The sequence below is a fragment of the Mauremys mutica genome, chromosome 4 (genome assembly GCF_020497125.1).
Source record: "Mauremys mutica isolate MM-2020 ecotype Southern chromosome 4, ASM2049712v1, whole genome shotgun sequence".
Lineage (NCBI taxonomy): Eukaryota > Metazoa > Chordata > Testudines > Geoemydidae > Mauremys > Mauremys mutica.
This window is the reverse complement of record NC_059075.1, coordinates 132864307-132877521: the sequence shown is the minus strand read 5'-3', so window position 1 is coordinate 132877521 and position 13215 is coordinate 132864307. Positions and strand designations below refer to the sequence as shown.

Here is a 13215-nt window from a genome sequence, read left to right as displayed (position 1 = left end):
CGGCAAAGGCAACGCGGAGCACGCGCCGGCCTGTGAGCGAAGCGCTCAGTGTGACGCAAAGCTGGCGTGGCACCGCCCCTTGCCCCCTCCCCGCAACGCACAATTTGAAATACAGTCCCCGGGGGTATTACCCCGTGCAGGAGTGACCGGGGTCTACGGGTTTCACAGTGCACAATGGCAAGCACCCACAGCACACAATGGGATCGGTTTACCCCGCTGCAGTGCCTCCCTCCCCGCTACACAGCGCAGTGCTCGCTGCCCCCCACATTGCAGTACACGGTGCCATGCACACTGTTTGACATTGTACTAGTGGAGTTATGTCTACGAGTTTCGCATTTTTTGTTTTGTTGTGGTTGCGTCTGGTGCCGTTTTCAGTTGGTGTGTCTTGGGCTGTGAGGAGCTATATTTTATTTTAATCCTATAAAAATCTTGTAATCCTGTTTTAAAACTCTGACATATTCTCAGCCTTAACTCTGGCATAATAAAGATTGTAGTCTGGGATTTTCATCCTGTTTATACAACGATGCCATCACCACAGCTCCAGCAACAATGCTTGTTAGTTATCTTCAGCCATATAGGGCCAGCAGAGGGAGTTCAAAACATTGAGTTGGTAAAATCTATATGAGCAACATGTAGTTTTTTATTTCTAGGCAACAGAGTTTTAAAAACAACCCAAACCTAGAAGCCATTGTAGGAGCAGAACATGAGATTAGATTATAGACATTTCCAAGGTAAGGCAAGTTTAGAGCCCGAGGTATGTCCATATGTAACTTTAAGACAACAGTTAAAGTATTTTTCACTGTTTAAAGTTGTTGTTTTGTTGTTGCTTATTACAAGCCCCTGGGATCCCAAATCTATTTCCTTACAAAAATTTAGCTTCTGGTCTATTAAATAAATGTATGTACTGGTCTCTTTAATCTCTATAGCAGGGGCCGGCAACCTTTCAGGAGTGGTGTGCCGAGTCTTCATTTATTCACTCTAATTTAAGGTTTCACGTGCCGGTAATACATGTTAATGTTTTTAGAAGGTCTCTTTCTATACGTCTATAATATATAACTAAACTATTGTTGTATGTAAAGTAAATATGGTTTTTAAAATGTTTAAGAAGCTTCATTTAAAATTAAATTAAAATGCAGAGCCCCCTGGACCAGTGGCCAGGACCCGGGCAGTGTGAGTGCCACTGAAAATCAGCTCGCATGCTGCCTTTGGCACCTGTGCCATAGGTTGCCTACCCCTGCTCTATACCATACTGTACATCTGATGGCACAGTGCGGCCCTACTCCTGCAATAGGGTCTGCTGTTCCTGCATTTGTAACCAGTGACTGGCACGCTTGGTCTAAACAAGATGTGTGTTCACACACAACTTGATCAATAGTCTGTTAGTAACCATGGTAGCCACCTTTCTTTCAGATTTCCAGCAGCTTAGGCAAAGATGTGGTTTTCTTTCTGTCACCAGTTTGGCACTGATTTTTTTAAACAGTGTAGATGGCCCTCTAGCTATGCCTGTGTGTAACTGGTTTGAGTGGTCCTCCTTCCTCCCAGCTCCCTGTGCAGTATGACATACCGGTACTAGAGTGCATTGCTGCATGAATTTCTGCTGCCAGCCAGTGTGGGGCCTCTGTATTGCCTTTTCACTGGTGTAGTCATTTATTCAGTTTATTCTGCTCTGGTGGCATTTGACACCCTCTTTGCATTGGTCTAAATTACTATATTATACAAAGCAATAGAAATTCAGGACCTGAATCTCCTATTTAGGTGCCCTGTCCAGACTTCCCCAGCACACGATACAAACAGTTAAACAGCATGGTAGCACATACATAGTTCATGGTGATGTGTGAAAAAAGTTGTAGTGTCAACAAAACACAACTGTGTTTGTTGTAACTGGGTCAGATGAGACTGTCACAACCTGGTTACAAGCATATGATTGTGTAGACAGACCTTTGGACCCTGACTTCCATTGCCCTGCCTTTTAAGTGGTATAGGTGGAGTCTTCTGGTGCAAGGTACATGCTTTCTCACACCACAAAACTCTACTGGGTGATATGTGCACCTTGGTTAAACACAGGAACCTTGTGCACTGTTTTGGGATTAGCGTTAAGGCATTGCAATGACTAGACAAGAAAAAGACCAGGAAATAAGAAAGTGCCTGGACTCCCACTAACTGAAAAGTACATGCCTTGCATAATTAATACACATATATTTTAGAACTGTTTTTAAATCATGTTGCTGTTTGAAGTTAGCACATCAGTGCACCAGTTGTGGAGAAAGGGCATAGTCAAACCTTTGCTGCTGGTATTGTTTATTCTTTACAAGGGTGGTTAACAGGCCAAGAGTACTCCTCCCAAATTTGCAATGGGAAGGCTCTTTGCATTGCAAAGGGCTAGTAGCATCACTCATCTTAAGTCAAGGATGCCACAGTACAACTCATAGATTCTGAAAATTAAGGCCTTGCTTGTTGTAAATTTTGTATTGCTCTGTTTTGATTGGAGCTGCCACTCACGAAGGGACTTGACTTGAAGCCACTGTACAGAAACACCACAAGGGAAGCCTGTGTACTATGAGAGTTACTCAACACTGTTAGAAAGACAGGAAGAATTGAAAGCTCCATTCAAAGTATCAGAGCTGTGAGACTGAAAGCTTCTTCCACTGTAAGAATGCACACAAATATTGTTTTTAAAACCTTTTACCGTTTCACCTTACGCAGATACAGTACAATGTCCCTCCTCCAGGAACTCCCTGGAAGCCGTACGAATTTCAATTGAAAAAGTCTGGATGATTTACTAATGCAAGTGACATTACAAATAATTAAATATTAACATTTCTATGCACCCACATATAGTTAAAACTTAACCAGCAGGAACAGCCCAGCATTGTAAGAGTCCTATATAGTCTCCCTGCTACTGCACCACATGGAGAAACTGCACCATGCACACAGCAGAGGCTGGAGATGCTCTCACAGAGTGAAATTCATGCTGGAGCACAGGACCAGTACAGGGACTATGCATTGTTTAAATCTAATTTATGGTCTCATAAAGGGACTTAAATGGTACATGGACCTTGTGCTGATGAATTTCACCCTCGGTCCTCACTCTAGGTACTGAGGCCAGGGAAGAATTTCCTGAATGTGCACATGGTAGGGTCTTGGGATGTGCATCCCTGATATAGCAAGACTGCTCCTGTTCCAAATAAAACCCCACCATGCGCCATTATGGTGATGTCACAGTTTCACCAGTCTATTGAGTAAAAGGCTGGTACTCAGATAATACAACTGAGAAGTTTGTTTTTGTCCACTTGCCACCTATATCTTATTCTAAAGAAGCCATTTTTTCATCTCTTAATAATGAAACTGAACTAAATGTCTCCATTTGTTGCGGTCTCAGTGAATGTCTACCAAAAAGAGAAGCAAATAACATAATTCACTGGCAGGAGGTATTAGCAGGACTGGAAAAAAAAGTCAAAGTATTGAGTTTTTACTGAATACACTAGGCAACTTTAGCAAAGTATCAGTGATGACATGCTTCCTTATAGAGCAGTATTTCTCAATGACCAAGTCCATGGACTGGCGCCGGTCCCTGAGATCTCCCTGACACGATTTAGGAAGGCAGCAAGCCCTGGTATCAAAAAAGGTTGAGAAACACTGTTCAATAGTGTCACCTCATTTTGCATGCATCTGAGGTTAATGAAATAACATGTGTGTAATCTGCTGAAAACTGCAAACGAGATTTAGTCCCTAAAAAAACAACATGCAAAAGATGTGCCGTGTTTGAGGATATTTAAAAAACTACAAAGAATTTCAGAAACATGTAAAAATTAATTTAATGGTTCCAAGTTTTATAGTTAATTCACTACAAAGGTTAAAATAGCTGCTAAATAGTCCCTCTGTTTGAAAGTCCTGAAAGGTAACTTCATAAACTGTGCTAGTTTCCTTAAACCAGCAGAACCATTGGATGGACTGACTAGTTGGCTACTTCAATAACTTTGAAAGAGACAAAGGCAAAAAACCCCACCAAAATGCAGGCAAGAACTACTTGAACTGTGCTATATCAGCACCTCTCCCCATATACTGGACTAGGATTCCCTGTCAGTTCTTGTGCATCTCAGGGATCTCTGGCATATTTCCACTTCTGCTCCCACTCCTCATCTCTGTCACCTGGCTCAGGGGGTGGAGCATCATACTGTTGGAATACGTTCATCTCTGTTTCACTCTGGAGTGAATATGTGCGGAAGAGATCGGATATCGGCTCTTCATTTAAGAGTTCGCTCCTGGTAGTCTTTAAAGAGGAAATATCTTTGTTGTTACCAGAGTGCAGACTTCTCTCCTGAAACACACACAATCAATGCCTTCTAGTGAGCGGCACAATGCGTGAGATATTGGAATGAAAAGCCCCCCTGCTCCCTTGCATATTCCTTGATAAGACTGAAGTGGATCCAGCAATAATTTAGAAAAGAATAAAACTTCTGAATTCCCCTGACAGGGTCCTTGATCTAGCAGCCAAGAGGAGACGCATTAAAATTATGTCACCACCAAGACCATCTTCGCCATAACTCACATACTGGTTCACCCCCTGCCAACATACACAAAAAATAATGTATTTCACCCTAATAATAATATTGTCTTACACTTCCATTGTACTTTTCGTCCAAAAAGATCCCAAGGTGGCACCACAAACTATACATACATAGCGGTCACTTTACCAACCAATAAAGGGCAGCAACCTCTTGTGGGGGGAAAGCAGGAGTGAGGGCAGGTCTACACTTAAAACACTGTCTGCTGTAGCACATTCATGAAGATGCGTTACACTGACAGGATAATCCACCTCCGCGAGAGGCAAGAGCTATGTTGGCGGAAGAAGATCTCCCACCAACATAGTGCTGTCTATACCGGCGCTCAGGTCAGTATAACGATATCGCTCCAGGGTGAATTATTTACACCCCTGAGTACTTATACTGAAGTAATTCTGTAGTATAGGCCAGGGGTTAGTTGTCTAACAGCACGCATCAATAGTATACAACAGTTTAGGAAGGGAAGTGGAAAAAAAATGCTGCATCTAATTGAAATTGCAGGATAAGTGAAGGGACGCTGAATTTATCTAAGTAGGCAAGGATGATGGGATTAGTTCCTTGATTTTTCAGAAGTGTCAAGGTATCTTTCCTGAATACGAGTGGTCTTCATTGCAAGACAATAACGCATTGTACTGTTGTCAGTGAGATAAGCCAAAATTCTGAAGGCTTTCAGCAGGCAAAACTTCCACTGACTTCAGTGCGAGTTTTGCCCAAATCAAAGACTTCAGGATTTGGCCTACAGTGAACAGAAAATTTTCCAAAATTCATCTTTGGTTTGAATTTAAGCAAGGTGAATTTAATTTCTAAAGGATTTTTTTTTCTGGGAAAATCAGAGCGTATGGAAAATAGGGACTGACTTCTAATATCCAAAATATTTCCCGCCACCCTTAGCCACTGTGAATATTTTTTAAGGACTATGAAACCTGCTCTGATATGATCTTTAAAGAATAATACTTACCTAATTATCTACCAGGGAAAGTAGATAAGTCATTCCTGTGATAATTAATTGGTTAATACTCAGCACTTGAGTACTACTTTACAAATATTATTATTTGAAACCTGGCGAGAACCCAAGTGGAATCTCAGTTAGCCAGCTTCTTAGTCAGTTTTAACGTCAGCAGTTGAGGGTGTAATGTGACAACACATGAAAATGTTTAGTCCAGTTGATTTACCTTAATTCTGTAGATCAGAGTATAAAGATGAAAAGACTTTTCAGACTGAGTCCCCCTCTCTGTCACCCAACATAGCCCACAGTCAAGGCATGATTCTTCCTCAACAATATATTCTCTAGTGATATGCTGCTGACAGAACTGATCAGTAGGAACTTTTTCTGGTATTCATTCTAAATTTATCTTTGCTTAGTTTCATGCCATTACTCCTATATGACCCTAAACAATTTGGGTCCAATTCTCCTCACTAACACCACTTTTATACTAGTGTAAATCCATTGACTTTCATGCTTGTGATTTACACTAATGTGACAGAAGAATCAGGCCTTTCCTCTCACTCATTGGGGTTTAATAATGTTTAGCATATACATATAACCTGTTACAGGGTCGTACTGTTTTCCTGAAACAGCTATACTTTGCTAGCACATTTTGATCCTGCTGGGAATGGATTAAGTGGTTTCTGATGACTCAATACCGCAAATGGTTCATTATATCAACTGCATATCAGAGAGCTAGCAGAGGTTTTTTGGAGGGAGAGAATTTAGGTTGTGGGCTAAGCAGTCTCTGAGGTAGGAATCCTAAGAGCAGCCAAGCTCGGGAAAAGATTTTAACAGAACTTTATCTTATTGTTAATTTCTTTGTTAAAGCCAATCCCCAGGAAGGGGATAAGTTTGACTTTACACAGTGTGTAGAATTTGTTTTAAATCAAACTGCAAAAGGCACCTGGTCACAGCACTATACATCTTCAAAACTGCTCTACAAACATTAATTAATACAAAAGGCTATACCATAGCGTAGTATTATTGTCCTCATTTTACAGGTGAGGAAACTGAGGGACAGACTGATTAAGTAACTTTCCCAAGATCACAGAGGGAGTCAATGTAAGAGATGGGATTAGAACCCAGGAGTCCCTAGGCTACCATATGCCCATACTCATTCCCCTAGCTCAAACTGCCTTTCTATGTTTACACCTTAAAATCCTTGTAGGATCACTAGGCAGCATCTAGATTTAAACTGAGTACCACACCTTCTGTTCTTCTGTGAGCCCTTCATCTAACTCCTGGTCAGGCTGTCCAATGCTGAGTGCCACAGTCTCTGGCCTTTGATTCTGTTCCAAAGCGGCCAGCACAGCATCATGCAGCGTTAGAAAGAACCGTGCTTTGGTGACACAGTCATCAAAGAAATCATTCTTCTCAAAGATTGCTATTACAGAGACTGTAAAACAAAACAAAAAACACCACCAATGCAGACAGGGTCACACGAAGGAGCACAGTTAAAGCATTTCACCAAGGTTTAAAATTTATCTTTTTCTTACAAAAAGTGGTTAAATACAGCATTGCCCATACAATACTCACGGTGGCAGCTGGCGATCAGGACCGAAATGCCAATATTCTGAAACATGTGGAACATCTGTAGAGAGAATCCCATATTAATATCAGTGCCACTCTCATGCTCTATGCAGGAATGGCCCTGGCACCAGAAGGCAGGACATACAAGGGGGAAAAAGCTTTTGCTTATAACTCTGCTTCTCTAAAGATACCATTCTTCTAGAAGATTTAATCCGGGGTCTTAGGTCAGTGCAAGACCTGCAGAACTCTCATAGTTCAAAGAATTCTGACTCCAGAGAGCCAGGTCTCATATTGGACATCATGTACCACAGTCTGTAGGATATAAATTTAGCCTTCCCAGTATTCAGATCAGTTGCTTTGATTGTACAGCACGTGGAGCTCCCATATTAAGCCAACTGGAAATGATTCAATGCCCACACATGTGTGTGCACACAAAATATGCCCCAGAGTAAACAATGGAAATAAGGACCTACATTTTCAAACAAAAGCAGTAAGTTTGAGTGCCTCTGTTTCTGGGTGCCCATCTTGAGACACTTTAATTTTAAAAGGCCCCTGATTTTACAGGGCATACCATGAAAGTCGGGTCCCTTTATAATTAAGGTGCCTGAAGTTGGGCACCTCAAAATTGAGGCCCTTAAAATCATTAGTTGTCCTTCAGTTGCTTTTGAAAATCCAGGTCAAGTGTAAGTAGAGAAACTTGTTAAAAGATAATCTTTAATATCTGAGGAGAATCAGGTGAGGATCCCATTGACACGGTATCTTCAGAGAAGTACAGCTACAGGTAACTTATTTTCTCTAAAGATACTATCTGCCAGGATTTTCACTTGAAGCTAAAGAGATGTCCCAAAGAAAAAGTAGATAAGGCTGCAATGAACAACTATAACAAACCAATGCCAACAGAGAGAACAGACATTTTTATATCTACTCTTTTTGTCTAGGACTAAGATAACCCTTAAATGTCCAGACAAACCAAAAATGCTCACGTGTGCTAGAGACAAAGACTTCATGTAAGAACATGCTAACTTACAATAAGGGATATCCCAACATTTTAAATAAAACATCTCAGGGAATAAGAGAGTTGAGCCTCTCCTACTTTGGAAACAAGAATCAGCACTTTGAGTGTCCCAAACAGGATTTCCTCCTGGAAGCTGTAATGAAGTACAAACAAAGCACTGAAGTTCCAAAACAACAGGCACGCAGCACTACCTAAATATGCCAAAGCTTCCAGTTTGCTGTGTGAAGGGGAAAAAACAAACAGCAGAAATAGGGAAAATTAAATGAGAGATTAAAAAGGTGATTTGAGTTGAAATAGTCTGAGATATTATTAGTGACTCAGGAAAGGGCATTTTGCATGTGTTTTTTAGATCTACAGTGTAGCTTTAAACAACAGCCAGGGAATATATGTGGATCTTCAAAATTACACATTTGTGAAAATACAAAGATCGGTCTTGCTCCCATTAAAGTCAATAGGAACAGGTACAGGTGCTTATATAATAGGTAACTTTAGGGTAATGGGAAGCATCTGATGTTGGGCAAACTTCAGTTTCTGCTTTTACATGCACTGAAGTGACTTGCCTGCCTCAGTAAATCTGAAGCTTGCAAATCCACAAACTGCACCATGCTGAAGTCTAAAATAATAGTGTGGACTGGATATGTTGAAAACTCTGTGGACTGCAACTGTACTGGTTCCTGGCACAATAGTGTTGTGGAAGTATCTACTCCAAGGTCTGAAGAATTCCATATCCTCTTTCCTTCATCCTTCTTCTTTCCAGTCTCAGGTCTTGCTGCCCTGAGCCTGATGGCTGTGGACTGAGCATGCTGTGTTTGCGACATTCCTGTTGTGAGAGTCCCAGAACTGTGCTTCCTTTCAAACTTTGACCAACGTATCAAATTCAGGGAAGACGATGAAGACTCGTTATCCCTATGAAGTCGCTTCACCAGTTTCTCAGTGTAGGGTATCTAGAATGGTCAAGTGGAGAATAAAGACAGTTAAGAGAATTGTGTCGAGAAGGTAGAATTTCTCTTGCTGCAGTTATGACTGCATGGTAAATCATTTGATATCTTTCCTCTCTCATGATAGAAATACCTTTGAACTTATGCTAAATATAGCACTAAGCCACAACAGTACATAAATTAGTAGGAGACTGATGCAAGTCTTGGTTGTGGTCAGCAGAGTACCTTCAACTACCCTGGAAGTGCTGTGTTAACCTAGTCCTGCACATCTTGGAGTTGCTTATTACCATTGGAATGTGGGCCACTAATTTTATATTCCATTTTTTAAAACAGAAGCAGTTTTATGAGGTTTTATGCACCATATTCTTCCCCTATGAAAAGCAGTTCCTAAGATAAAGTGATGAGAAAACAGAGAAGAGGTTATCATTTTTTTCCTTAACAGTTTGAATATATGCTTTTGTTATTTAATTTTTAAACCCAACCCTTTCTTGTGATGGTTCCTTGGTCTCTCCACTCCCTGCCCCTTCTAAGCCTAGCTGCCTTTTCAGCAGTAGTTTGTCACCCAGCCAATAATTTTAACTCAATTCCTTTTAAAAAAAGTTAAGTTTGGAATACTGAATAGCTCCAAGTTTGGCTTTTACACTAAAAAAAGAGTTAAAGCAGCTGAAAGGTTCACACACTGCAGCTTGGCACTTTGGAAGAAGATGGCAGCTCAAAGCGATCACAGACTTCCTTCAGAATCTCAGTCCTGCCCATCCTTCCAAAACTGCTTCCCCACAAGGGGCTTTTGTTATCTTTTACAAAGTACATTGGATAATTTAGAGAATTAAGAATATTGCGGAAGCCTCTTCCATCCATTTGCTTATGACACTGTCAAATTCCGATTATGGGGCATGCGACTGGCTGTACAGAAGTCATTCAATAGAGTTTGTCATAAGGAGAGGAGAAATCCTCTGATCACGGAGACTGTGACTGGTAGGATTTGACGTATTTAGTGATCATGCATTTGTGGGTATCTCACATTAGGAGTGGCTAGAATTCTTCAGGCAGCCAAAGACAGTCTTTGATGGGAAAAGGAAAGCAAACCCCTATTGAGGCATCTGACAAAGTTAGTTCTTTCAGCTCCAGAAAGGAAGGTAAACATGTTGGGTTTTCCCACTGCTGGTCAATTCAACCAACAAGCAAAATTTCAATTAATCTACCATGGAAGATATAAACAAATATAAGGGTTGAGAGCAAATATAAGGGTTGTACTTGCTTATTTTTGGTTTGCAAATATATATGCAATTAGGTATGGCCATCAGGCAAGCTAATGACATGGCCCTCAGTTTCACAAAGTCTGGGTGCCCTGGCTAGATAATTATTTAAAAAAAAAAAAAGGTAGCTGACCCTGGGTAATAGCTCAGGTGGATCGCAAACACAAGCACACTTCAAATCCTTTCTCTCCAATCCAGTGCTAGACAGACTAACTGAGATTAAAGCTCTCATTTCATTTTCATCGAGGGGCACTGCTTTCACATCCATCTGAAAAAGACAGACCATGTATCAGAGAGGGTTGTGTGCTTCCAATGGAGGAGTTCAGAAGCTGATGGCAATTGGAAAAGTGGTGTTTACCTTCTGTAACAAGTAGCCTTTGAAGTGTCTCATATTTGCAAAGGAGATGGAGGAACAACACTGGAAGATTTTCACACCTTCAATCTCTGCTGCCTGGAAGACAAAACCGGAGTCTCTGAGGTTTGTACCTATGCTAGAAAAATGATCCAGGGCTGACATTGACAATGGGTCTCCTCTGACCAGGACAAGCCACATTGTTTTTAAAACTCATTAGTGAAAATACCCTACAGCTTGTCTACACCAAACTTTTTTTTTAAGTTCTCCCACCTTTGCAGCTCCATGAGTTCAGCAATAAGGGGAGTACTAATGTAGACAATGCTGTTCACCACAGCATTATCCAGATCCGCATACAGTAGGGTCAACAACATTATGGTAAAAATACCAGTGCCCTGCTCTTGATACCACTGCCAGAAGAATTTTTAAGAAATTCTAGTACAGATGTCACAATCCAATGGCGAATTGGTAACAAAAATCTGTCACACAGACACAGTCATTATTGACATCTGTTGTGAAAAATGGGTCATTTTCCTAGTGTAGACATGACCTGACTGAGGACAGCAGATCAGCAATAAATTCTGTATAGTTCCAGCAATGACAGGGAGCAAGCCTTTCATTACTGGTGGAGCCTGTATCAATAGAATGAGCTCCCAAAGTGACAAGTCAGACCAATCTCCCTATCTTTGCTCAATTCGTATCACTCTTCACTGCCAATATACAAAGATCCTTACAGATTTTCAAGGCTTGAAGTGAATAAATGGAATCTGATGGATCACTCACAGGTGTCCAAGTGAAGAAACTGGATTACAGAGAGGGACTGGGTATTAGTTTTTTTCTCTTACTGCTTTGTAGTCAGATAAACTTCTGTATAGATCCGTGTTTGGAATCTGGCCCAGCATCACAATCTTCATTCTGAAACAAGGTGTTTATTAGATTTCCTTAGAGTAGAGAGAAGAACCAGCACCATCCAATATTTTGGTCCCTGTCCCTATCTTCTTTATTGGGTACACCAGCTGTGGCTTTGGGGGTGTGACACCCAAGCACCCGTACCCTTCACATCAAACTTTGAACCCTCTAGAAAGCTCTGTTTCAAGCCAGGGAACACTCCAGGCAAGGGTATGTAAGAAGGCATGTAGTCTCTCCCTCCCACAAATCCAATATATTCTCCAAAGAAGTGAGGAAGAAGGATCTAGAGGGTGACTAGTGTCAGTGTGTAGTGACACTGTACTCAAAGAAATCCATTTCCTGGTAACTTTTCTCATGCTTTAGAGTATTGTCAGTACACATCCCCACTTTTGGGAAATTCACAAGCAGTAACAAACTGCCAACATGGTATGAATGGGGAGGATATTTAAATGAATAGCTATCCAGAACTACTCTCCAAAGGTGCTCATTGGATGTCAAGGCTAGGTCACGAAAATGATGCTGCACAGAAGTATGAGCTAACTTCCATGTCGCAACTTGAAATATTTTCATAACTGTGACATTCTAAAGGAATGCCTTAGAAGCCATTTTGGATCAATTCAACTGAGGGCTGTAATACTTTGGTCTAATTCTGGTTATTAGCCTGGTATGGGGGTGGCTGGATGGTATTTAGTGGCTTGGGATATACAGAAGGTCAGACTTGAGGATCTGGTGGTCCCTTTTGGCCTTAAACTCTATGACTCAATAAATGTGTTCTGATACTTTTAAAGGACTGGGATACCTGCTAGCTCATAGCATGTCTCTGTACAGAATTTAATGTCCTTTGATAATCACTGGGAAGAAATAATCTGCTCCATAAGTCTATCAATGTAAACCTTAAATAACTGGGAGGAGAGGGGGGGTGTGGGGAGATTTTACAGAAGAGTTTTGTTCTGTTACAGGAGTAGAGAAGGGTCCAGTTAATGTTGATCTTGAGTAAGCTGATCTCCCCTGGCAGTGAATGCATTTAGTGAGAAGAAAGATACGTTGATGGACTGAGTCAGGTGAATATCAATGACCACTTTAGGGATAATCTTGGAATGAGGACACAGTGTACCACCTTATTCTTATGGAAGACTGTGTATGGAGGGTAGGTGATTAAAGCGAGCAGTTCGCTGAATCTCCTGGCTGATGTTATTGTCACAATAAATGGTCTTTAGTCAGGTGACAGAGGCACCCTTTCCAGAGGCTCAAATGGATAGTCCATCAGCTAGGCTAGGAGGTTAAATTCCCAAAAATGTACCAGTTCATGCACAGATGCGAAATCATTAGACCTGAGAAAAACATTAACCAAAGGGTTTACCCCACAAGCACAAAACCACTTCTGTACTGGACTGTGACATACTGCTATTCCCAAAATAACAACTTCAGGTAAACTCAGTGCCCTGCTCTGAGGGTAACAAGACCCGGTACCTGTGTGACCTAACAGTGATGATGAAGAAGGTGAATCCCATTGCGATGATCAAGCCGATATCAAGACCAAGACACAGAACGGCTGCAAAAGTCACAATCCAAATAACCTTTGAATAAGAGGCAGGGAGGACAATATTAGCTGCTGAAAAGCTCAAACAAGTAGAACACATAAACAGTGCCCCCATGTAACCTGTT

At 41.2% G+C, this 13215-nt stretch overlaps 1 protein-coding gene across 2 annotated transcripts in view; it reads right to left on the bottom strand.

Annotated features, from left to right (window-relative positions):
- Positions 1-3826: 3826 nt before the first annotated feature.
- Positions 3827-13215, bottom strand: part of SLC26A8 (solute carrier family 26 member 8) — a 29844-nt gene continuing 20455 nt past the window's right edge. For both annotated transcript variants that reach the window (XM_045013961.1, XM_045013960.1), the window contains exons 13-20: positions 13021-13127; positions 11487-11556; positions 10648-10740; positions 10423-10557; positions 8656-9039; positions 7087-7141; positions 6759-6946; positions 3827-4318 (exon numbers count right to left, since the gene is read on the bottom strand). In XM_045013961.1, the coding sequence (XP_044869896.1) occupies positions 4097-4318; positions 6759-6946; positions 7087-7141; positions 8656-9039; positions 10423-10557; positions 10648-10740; positions 11487-11556; positions 13021-13127 (1254 nt within the window). In that variant the 3' untranslated portion in view covers positions 3827-4096. The remainder of the gene's footprint in view (positions 4319-6758; positions 6947-7086; positions 7142-8655; positions 9040-10422; positions 10558-10647; positions 10741-11486; positions 11557-13020; positions 13128-13215) is intronic.